Source organism: Phaseolus vulgaris, chromosome 10 (genome assembly GCF_051622355.1).
Source record: "Phaseolus vulgaris cultivar YP4 chromosome 10, ASM5162235v1, whole genome shotgun sequence".
Taxonomy (NCBI): domain Eukaryota; kingdom Viridiplantae; phylum Streptophyta; class Magnoliopsida; order Fabales; family Fabaceae; genus Phaseolus; species Phaseolus vulgaris.
In genome coordinates, this window is record NC_143507.1 from 40,597,127 (window position 1) to 40,607,673 (window position 10,547).

The 10,547-nt window shown below is 29.8% G+C and overlaps 2 protein-coding genes across 2 annotated transcripts; one reads left to right on the forward strand and one right to left on the reverse strand.

Annotated features, from left to right (window-relative positions):
• Positions 1-1,483: 1,483 nt before the first annotated feature.
• LOC137818783 (protein KINESIN LIGHT CHAIN-RELATED 1) lies at positions 1,484-5,657 on the reverse strand. Its single transcript, XM_068622392.2, has 3 exons — positions 4,598-5,657; positions 2,250-3,158; positions 1,484-1,924 (listed from the first exon to the last, which is right to left on the reverse strand). Exons 1-3 carry the CDS (start codon positions 5,134-5,136, stop codon positions 1,687-1,689), a joined length of 1,686 nt encoding a protein of 561 aa, XP_068478493.2. The 5' UTR covers positions 5,137-5,657; the 3' UTR covers positions 1,484-1,686.
• A 3,936-nt stretch (positions 5,658-9,593) lies between these two features.
• LOC150024805 (uncharacterized) lies at positions 9,594-10,138 on the forward strand. The gene has a single exon (XM_090296551.1). The coding sequence runs from the start codon at positions 9,762-9,764 to the stop codon at positions 10,017-10,019; it is 258 nt and encodes an 85-aa protein (XP_090152677.1). The 5' UTR covers positions 9,594-9,761; the 3' UTR covers positions 10,020-10,138.
• The last annotated feature ends 409 nt before the right edge of the window (positions 10,139-10,547 follow it).

A 10,547-nucleotide genomic window follows, 5' to 3' on the forward strand; every position in this document is an offset into this window, starting at 1 on the left:
TAATATTAATATTAGATAATCTTTCATTTTATAAATTTTGTGTCCACGTTTTCATGTTGTTTAGTGATTTTAAATGTATCTTGATGTTATAGTTTGGATTCAATGTTTCAATACTTATCAAACTTTGTATTTTCTTCCCATATCCCGTATGAAACTTTAATATAACTTGCGTTTGTCTTTTTTTTATGTTTGATCTTGCACATGATAGATTCTTCTTTAGATTATGCTTAATATTTTCGTTTTCGAATTAAATTTGACCATAAAGACTTACAAAAGATGAGCATTTTACTAAACATTAAGTAACTTTTGTTAAATAACTAAAATATGATATTAAACTTTGTTAAATAACTTTAGATATAAAATTGTTCTAATCATGTACACTACATTTATGCCTTGATAATCTTTCAACTTTTGATTAGTTCAATTATTCTATTAAACACATCTAATCTACTAATTTTGATAACTAAATGAGATTCAAATTTTATAGATTCTACCCTAAAATTAATAAGCAATTATTCATTATTCGTTGTAGTTTTTCAGAAATTACATCTGAAATAGTAATTGAATAAAGTTATAAACCGTTTATCTTCTATCATACACAATCATTTAAGTTACTAATACTCTAAATATGCTATTTCCCCCCTTTAATATATATATTTTTTTAATTTAGGATTCAATCACATATATCTTTATATTTGAAAACCCCATTTTTCTAAAATAAACTAGAGTATTTATATTATAAGTGTTTCTTGGTATGATTTGATATTTTATTTAAAAGCCACTCGAACCAAATATGACATGTGATTTTATTCAATTCTAATTTAATATAAAATTTACATCAAACTAAACCAAAATTTTGTATTTTAGTTTGAATAAGCTTTTCTGGTTTTTTATTATTATAAAAATGTTAAAACATTTAAAATAAATATTAAGCATCACATAATAAAAAAATCTGTCAAATATATAATTTCAAACCTTTTAATATTTATAAATAAATTACATAATCACATAGTTTACATTACAAAATTGTTATTATATTTTAATAAATATAAATAGAATGCAAATATAGTACAATCAAGTTGTGAATCTCAATTATCACATCACACTTATTTATATTTATTAATTAATTAACTAAAAATATATAATATTATATTAAATAATAAACTATTTAATTCGGTTCTTGCTTTTTTAAAATTGAAATCTAAACCAGTTGAAAAAAAAAGATAGATCCAACGATTTTAAAAATAAGTGATTTTCAACTTTTTTTTTTATAAGGCTTTATTTGTTTACTGATTTGATTTTGAACCCTTAATTTATAAGAAGTGATACATATGATATTCTCTCTTGATATCTATTGATCTTTAAAGTTAATATCAATTCATATGATATCTATTGATCTTAAAGTTAATACTTATTTGATATATATTTATATTAAAACACTCATGTTTAATTATCCCCTCCATCTATGCATAATCATGGATAATTCACAAATTAAAATTATTCTCTGATATATTTATGCCTTACAAAAATCAAATGTTGTTTAACACAACACTAACTCTTAATTACATCTTAAAATTCTGAAAGGTGAATGGTTTTGAGATTGTAAAAGTCAATATTAATTTGTAGGTGAAGTGTTCCAAAACTCCCACACTGACAGAAAATAAAATAAAAATTACTGTATGGTGTTTAAGTTCTCAAGCCAAAAGCAGACCATCTCTTTTTCCCTTCCTTCTTCATCTTTAATGAACTGGAATCTATAAGGTTTTCAAGAGATTTTTTCCCCTTTCTATTCCGAACTCTTCCTGCTTCTTTCAAAAGCTCAAATAGTCGCTTCTTTTCATCATCAACATCTGGATTAGCAGTTCCAAGCTTTTCTTCTCTCATCTTTAGTATGTATTCCAATATCTCAATGGCATCTTCAACTCTGTACACAACAATATTCAAAATAAAATCATCCATTCAGAAACAATCATCACATCATTAATCTTTGTGCCAATAAACTCAATACTTCATGGATAACAAAATGATATGCACAATCACCAAGCTTCATTTTTAAGTCAAATTATGAAGAGGGGGACCACACATTTCTCATCACATGGCAAGAAAGAGTTGTCTCAGCCCAATGAATGATAATGATGATATTCTATGGTGCAGCAAGATGGTAGTTAAAGTATTTTTGAGACAGCAAAGGGAGGGGAAAGCCAAACAAAAGGGTCAGTTAATGATGTATAGAAACAAAAGATGTTTACCTCCCCATGGCATCATAAGTTGCTGCAAGATTGCTATATACTCCAAGAGTGTCAGAGTGATATGTACCACACTCTCTCTCCAATATCACTTTTGCTTCTTCAAAATGTTTGGCAGCATCCCCTATTTTATACAGTTGCACACATGCCAGCCCCATCTGGTTCAATACAACTCCAAAAAAGGTAGATTTCTTCTCCCCACTTGCTCTCAGCTTGGTGATAGCATTCTCAAATGACTTCCATGCCTCCATGTACCTCCCAACCACGTAGAACATCACTCCCATTTGAGCTTCTATTCCTGCCACTGTCCTATATTGTCCAGGGATGTCCTGCAACAATTTCACTGCCTTCTGCAGCAGCTTCAATGCCTCCTCAGGCTCATTCAGAGCTTCATAGATGGCTGAGATTTCAGTCAACCCACTTGCAATCTCCCCGGCAGTTGTTCCAACCACAGGCTTACTGTATATTCTCAAGGCATTTTCACAATACGATTTTGACTCTCTTAATTTTCCTGTCCTGTAGTAAAGGTCAGCAAGGCGAATGAACACTAAAGCCACAGAACTGTGGCTTTCACCTTTGGTGGATTTGAACACTGTCAGTGCTTTCTGATAGGCGAAAACAGCCTCGTCAAAACGACAGAGTGACATGTAGATATCTCCAATGCTAACATCAATTGCTGCAACCTCATTATCTTGTGCATTGGCGATCATTGACATGCTAGCTAGGACAAGGTGCTCCAGAGCTGGTTCATAATCTCCCTTGGCCTCACATATAAGGGCCATTAGACGCCTGTCTGTTGCTTCAGTAAGGGAAGCAGGAGAGCAATGCTCCCTGTGAATTTCGAGGGTTTTCTTGCAGAAGTTCTCTGCCTGCTCAAATTGCATGGCTTGGACATGGGCTTCAGCTAAGTACCTGCCCTTCGTGGAAAGCAATTATTTTGAGAATTTTTCAGCACCGCATTAAGTATTGTAATCCTATTAAGCAGACATGATATTGACAATACATAAACATAAACAGTAGCTAGCAAATCAATGGTATAGCCAATTTCTCCATTCCATTGTGTCCACACAACACAGAAAGAACAAACTATTTCTTCCTCGAAGAGTTTCACTTAGAAAATAGATGATATGAGACAACTGGTATAATTTAAGTTGCTATCAGAGTGCTAAGCAAAATGGTCACAAAAATAGGTTATTTACAGTAAAGCTCACATTCTTAATTGAAATCATAATTCTTAATAAAGCACTTCCATTTATTTCATCCCAACAATCTAATAAAAAAAGAAGATTAAACAATTTGCATCCAAACATGTACATGTTAAAGGATGCAGCATTTTCTGATGCTTCTTCAAGTACAATAGGAAGGATCTTTTTGTATATGCCAAAAAGAAAACGAGAGAAATGTTGACAACTTCCTTTTTCATATACAACCCTTTTATAATAATATAAAAACAGAAAATCTCACTCAACTAAAAATACTTTGATAAGTAATTAAGTTGTCTACTGATTGTATAACTAATATTGGTAGTCAACTTATCAGTAAAAAAATCGTTTTGTTATATGGTGAAAGAATAAGGGTGAGTGAGAGTGATTTTCTTCTGGCTCTTTAACAACCCAACACTCAATTTCTATCAATTTCACATAAAAGAAACTTTAGTTTTAATTTTTTTCCCAAAGTGCTAAAAAAAAAAGACTGAAACAACTGAGAGATGTTTTCTCATTTTTGTTCCTGTTTTATGGTCCTAACTCAAAAAATGTTGGTAATCTGGAGTGTACTAAATGTAGTGAAACATAAGCTTGGTGAAAGTGTTTGTTTTCTTCATTTTTCTTTCTAAAACTACAATGAGCCTTTGAAAATAGATATCAAACACTCGTTTCATAGTATGAGAGGGACTATCATAGCTTAGTTTCAAGAAGGTTCAGCCAATTCAATAGTTCCTTGTAGTTTAGGAAAATGCTTTAGATTCTGAAACTGACATCCCCAGATTCACAGTAGATTCCAAGGCCATTGTGGCCAACAGCAACATGCTTATCAATACTGGGTCCAGCACATCAGTGATTCATAATTTCACATTTTAAATTCTACAAAATTGGTGGTGATGCAGTATGTGCCTAATCACAAATATCTCTATATAATAAATTTAATAACTTTTATAATAATTGTTTAAAATAATATAAATGATGATTTTTTAATAGTTGTGATAATAATTTTTCATTCTTATTGTTATTGTGATTATTATTAGTTATGATGATGATATATATTGGTCAAGCACAAATGGTAAAAGACATGTGTGGGCCATAGCAATATACGAGGTTATGGATTAAATGGATAAGGTGATAGTGTTACTTTACCTACAAGTCTCAGCGATTCTCGGGTCGGACTCACCCAGAACATCCATTTGGATCTTCAAACCCGACTCGTAACACGAAATTGCCCTATCCAAGTGTCCAATCATCGAATACGTGTCACCAAGTTGCATGTACCCGGAAAACTGGGCCATGACATGACCCGACCCGTTTTCCCCTTCCAACAACAAAATGGACCGCTCCAAAGCCTCGACCGCCTCATCCAACCGCCCCAAACTGCTGTATATCGCAGCAACAACGTGGAGACACGTGGCAAGCTCCAGGCCCGGGCCCGCACACCGCTCGAAGGACCTGGAGGCCCGAATGGCGAAGTCCAGGGCCTTCACCGGGCTCTCACCGGACGCTATGGTTTCTCGGGCCATCTTCAGAAGGAACGGGCCCAGATCCGGATTGTCCAAGGAGGAATCTTCTACCACCAGCGTCTTCTTCACGGTACGGTTCAGCGGTGGGGTCCGCCTCTCGCTGCCGTCTGCCTGTGGCGCGTTGCGGAGGAAATCGGCGAAGGGCTGCATTTGCGGTGGCATGGGGACAGATTGAATGGAGGAGTGCCCAGAGATCAAAATTCAAACTTTTGTGGGGAATTTTAATGGGCAGCGTTGAATCTGTGGATTTGGGATTGTGGGTGGAGATGAAAGGAGGGAAGCTTCATGATTTGCGTTTAGGGATTTGGAAAAGTGTTGGGGTTGTTGTGAAAATTGGAAAGTGATAAATAGAGAGAAAAGGGGAAATGGATTAGGGGTGGTAGTGGTGGAAGATGGCTTGGAAGAGACGCGTGATGATGGGGGAATTGGCATACCTTAATTTGAGGACAAGCTTGACGAGGAAGAAAGGGAAGAACAGAGACACAAAGTCCATGATTGCATAACAGAGTAGTATGGTGCAGTGTTTGAATTGTAACAGAGACAGAAGTTTATGTTATTGCAATTGCTTACTTGCAGCAATGGCTTCCTTTTGTATTGCTAAATCAATGCAATTGTGCATGGAACCATGTGTTCTTCTCATAAGGTACTTTTGTGTCATTGCATTCCACAAAATAAATATTTTTTAATTATATAATTTTTTCAGTTAAATTTAGAGTTTGTAGGAAATAATTTGAAGTATCTTCAAATATTTACAATTTCCTTATAAATGTTTTATAATATAATTTAAAATAAGAATACAAAATATGTTATTTAAATAAATGATAAAGGAATTTTTAACTAATCATAGAAAAGTATGCTAAATTCACATTTAGAAAGAGACGGAATTTTTTTTATTAAAATATGTAATTAAAAAAAGTAAAGGTATCACTCTCCAAAATTTATTTTCCAGTCTATAATATATGAAATATAGGATTAAGCTTTCGAAAAGAACATGAGAAATAAACAATCTTAGTTTTGTGTTGTACTTTCGTTCTTTAGTTTCTAATAATCCATTTTAGTTGTTTTTTTCCCCATAATTTTAGTCTAGATTTTTAAATATTTGTAACTTTAGTTCGATTTTTGGTTTAATTGTGTTTTGTATATTTTATTTGGTCTAATTAAATTTTATGTCTAACATTTATTCTAAAATAATTTAATCAATTAGTAAGTAATTGTGGTTGATGTGTCGGTAACCTTCCTTTAATCTCATTCTTTTAGTGTTGACGCTCGGTCGGTTGGGATACCTGTGACACTCACTCAAGTTAGTGATTTTGTTTCAAGTGTGCTATATTGGGATATGAAAACTTATCTTACCTACCTTTCTCTTTTGACTAATCCCCTTTTATACAAGTGTCATTCTTTTCTCTCTAGAATATTCTCCTTGATTCATTCAATATCAATGATTCTTACTAATGACAACAATTACTTATTTAGTGGTAATGATAACCGCTATTAATGATGGTTATTGTCCTTTTTATGTTATTATTTCATCTTGGTCGATCGGTGCACGATCGTTTAATACCGACCGGTACAAGCAAGTGATTTTTTATTAGAAAAATAAATGTTGGAAGGTTTATTATAAATTTATAAGAAAATATTGGAGAAACACTAATGAAAAGCATAAATAATTGGTGATTAGGTGAAGTGTTCTTCATAGAAAACCATCATATAATTTTGTTGTTTGTGTGGATAATTTAAGTTGTTGAGAGACTTTGATTGTCTTGCAAGTTTAATTATTCAACGTATAATCCGTATTTAATAGCTGTTAATTTTATTATCCATTTTTAATTTGTAATATAAGTTGAAAAGTCAAAGTCTTATTATAAGGATTCAAGCCCTCCAACATCTGCAAATTTCTTATGGTATACGTTTCTTCTGGTTTTCTATGTTAAAATAAAAATCCTCAAAGCTTCAAGATTAAGAAAGAAGAGGGTGTTTCTTCATGCAACTATTAAAATTCTTACGGCACCCCATCAATTTTTGAAAAAAAAATATTTTACCATTTTTTTAATAACTTATGGATTATTTTTACTGTATACTTTTCAGAATTCATAAAAAAAATTAAGTTAGGTTGTCTAATATTTTCTTTCAAGTTAGGTCCATCTAATCCAATTTAGTCTTTATTAGTTAGATTAAATTTGGTAAATTAAATTAATGTTTTAAAATAATAAATAATAAATAAGTCAAATAATAGGTATTTTAAAAAATAAAACTAAATATAATTTTTTTCAACCTAATTCAAATAATATCATAATCACTCAATTATAATAGATATAATTAATTCAAGATTTAAAGCGAATCATAACATTGTCCAAAATAATTAAAGACGTGAAATTTTTATTATTCAAATTAAACTAAATGTTCTAATCCCAGAACAACCCTACCAACATAATACAAAATTCTGAATATAATTTAAAGTGTAAATTGACCATAACATAGTTTTATCCAAAACTCTAAACACTACAAAACAATAAATTATATCATCAATTATTAGTAAGATAAAATTGATTTTAAAAATATGCAAGAATTTAAAGTGAAAATGAAATTTATCTTAAAATGTATTAGTTATAAGTTATACAATTCTAATAGTTTAAACCCTAAATAGAAACAAATTTTAGAGACAAAAATTAATTAATAAACTAATTTTAGAACAAAAAAGAATTAATTGTTATAGTGATTAAATTAGAGACATTTTAGAAGACTGTTTTTTTTTTTTTACTTTCTAAACTAGTTTCTATTATTGTTAAATAGTTTATAAAATTGGTATTTAATTAGCTACTAAGGTTTTTAAACTATCAATTATTTAGATTCTAAATTTGGTAGCAAAAACTTTGTTAGCTGATTAGATATCAATTTAAAAAAACATTTAACAATTATAGAAACTAATTTATAAACCAAAAGTTTTTTTAATTTCTAAAATGGTATTTAATTTAGTCACTATAACAACTAATTATTTTTTGTCTCTAAACCTGGTTTCTATTTCATGATTTTCTTGTAGTGACATTGACAAATTCTTCTATCACATTACCAATTTGAAATTTCAAAAATTACTGATTTGAAAATTCAGAGTTTCAAAATTTCTGATTTTTTTTTAAAAATTGATTATTTTATTTCAAAAATAAATTTCAGAATAAAATTTGAAATCAAAATCTCATTTTAAAAATATAAATTCAAAATATATAAAATACACTAAAAAAATCTGAAAATGAAAAATATTTTCAAAATTAAAAAAATGTTATTGTTATAGAAATCCAAATCTAAAAACATCTTTTAGAAAAGGAGTTACGAAAGTATTTTTATCCACCAATCACTTTTATTTAAGGATACCTTTTGTCATTTTACTTTTAAATCGAGATTTTATCAGAGTAATTATCTTAAATATTTACAATACAATATTAATTATTATTCATATTCATATTGTGAGCTCATAAAAAAAATACTAGTTATCAAAACCTAATAAATAAATACACCCAATACTTAATTACTGTTAACTTAATTAAGTATCAGCTTTAGTGAGTCTAAGCGATAGTGCTATTGACATAGAACATGAGATATTCTTCTTTTAATTTCTATGGTCAATTTGTTCATTCACACCAATTACAAATCACTTATCACATGAAATTATATAAATTAAACCATACCATTAAAGATTATGATGTTTCATAATAAATTTAGTTTAATAAATATTTAATGACAGGAAGAATATATTACAACACAATATAAATTCTACATATTAACATTTTTTTTTCAAATAGCATTTTTTCACTAAAAAAATCATGAAGTAAAAATCAATTTTAAAGATAAAAAATAATTAGTTGCTATAGTGACTAAATTAGAAATCAAAAACTTCTAAATTAGTTTTTATTATTGTTAAATGATTTTTAAATTGATATCTAATTAGTTAATTGGTAGTTAAAACCTTGATAGTTAATTAGATACCAATTTAAAAACTATTTAACAATAATAGAAATTAATTTAGAAACTAATTTTTTTTTTTAATATCTAATTTAGTCATTATAACAACTGATTATTATTGGTCTTTAAAATTGATTTCTATTTCATGACTTTATTGTAGTGTTTTATTTCATAATCCTACTTATTAATAATAAAAATCATTTTTATTTTATTTTTTAATAAATAAATAATATTTTTTAATAACTAAATATTTTTAAATAATTATTATATAATTTTAAAATATTTCTTTTATAAAATTATATATATAATAAATTTTCTTTATACGAATCACCAGTGAATTGTTTGTATTAACTGTTAAAAGTAGAAAAAATATATTGAAATATAGATCATACAAATAAATGAAGAAATTTTAAAATATTATAAACTGATCTTTAAATACATATTTGTAAAATTAATATTTTATACTAAATTATATATATAATTAAAAGTAATGGTAAACACATGTAATGCAGTCCCTTAAAAATGTAAAACGTGTTGATTCTAACGATGATGTTTTGTGTATTAGTTGTATTATATTCAAAATTCAAATTTATTGGTTTTGTTTTCTGAGTGAAAGTGATTGTAACTCATAAATGCAATGAATAACTAGTTTACACTGAATTTGAGGCCTTAAATTATATAAACGTAAGAGACAGAAATGGAATGAATGAAGAAAAGTCAAAAGGTGAGAAAGAAGAAAAAGGTAACAACACTCTCTCTGCTATTGTTCTCATAATCTGCATCTCTCTCTCTCTTCTGCAGAAAGAAAGAGTTTGATTAGGAAGCACCCAGAAATGGACAACCTTAACAGCAGCAACGACAATAACAAGAACTACTGGGGCTTCTTGTCGTGCGACAAACTCGACCGAATGGCCAACTGGGTCGGTGCCAACGTGGCATCTGCTTTCTTTGCTTCCTTAGAACGCTGTTCTTGCATCAACCTCAGCATCGACAACGATGATGACCACAACATCATCAACAACGATGATCATCCTCTCTTCCTCTCTCAACCCACCACCCCTCCTCCCTCCAACACCAATCTTCGCTCCTAGTTCGTTTCCTCTGCTGTGTCCTTCATGCTTATGTACATAAAACAAACTCTTTTATTTCTCTGTTTTCGGGAGTTTGTGATCCTGAATTACCTCTTCAATACATGGAAGTTGCTGATAAATAGTTTTGCTTCTTTTGTTTATTTTACTTCGGAGATCGTGGTTTCGTGTACGATTTAGTCGATGGTTAGATGGATGCATCTTGATAGGTTTACACTTTCCTCTTGATTTTTATTTTTTGGGTTTAGTTCGATTATAGAATGTGAAAGGTTGTTGTTTACTTTGTGATAATTATTTGAAAATTTGTATTCACCCGAGTTTCATCATGTACCCGTGTGCTGATTTAAAGAAAAACGTTTTCTTTAAGTTTCAAGATGTAGATTCGAAAGAAAGGGAATGGAGTGTTTGCAGGTGTTTCGTGGTTCCCTTTTCTGTTAAAAGAAAATTCCTTGGGGATGAATTAGGAGTGGAGGAGATTACTTTAGGTTTTGATAAGATATTACTGCCATGGAGTTTGATTGAGGATGAGGT

Bases quoted from the DNA above. Each gene is read 5' to 3' on its own strand.
- LOC150024805 (XM_090296551.1), top strand. From the start codon at position 9,762: ATGGACAACCTTAACAGCAGCAACGACAATAACAAGAACTACTGGGGC.
- LOC137818783 (XM_068622392.2), bottom strand. From the start codon at position 5,136: ATGCCACCGCAAATGCAGCCCTTCGCCGATTTCCTCCGCAACGCGCCA. The intron at 3,159-4,597 runs GTAAAGTAACAC...CACGAAGGGCAG, and splicing joins AGAATCGCTGAGACTTGTAG to GTACTTAGCTGAAGCCCATG. The intron at 1,925-2,249 runs GTAAACATCTTT...TGTTGTGTACAG, and splicing joins ACTTATGATGCCATGGGGAG to AGTTGAAGATGCCATTGAGA.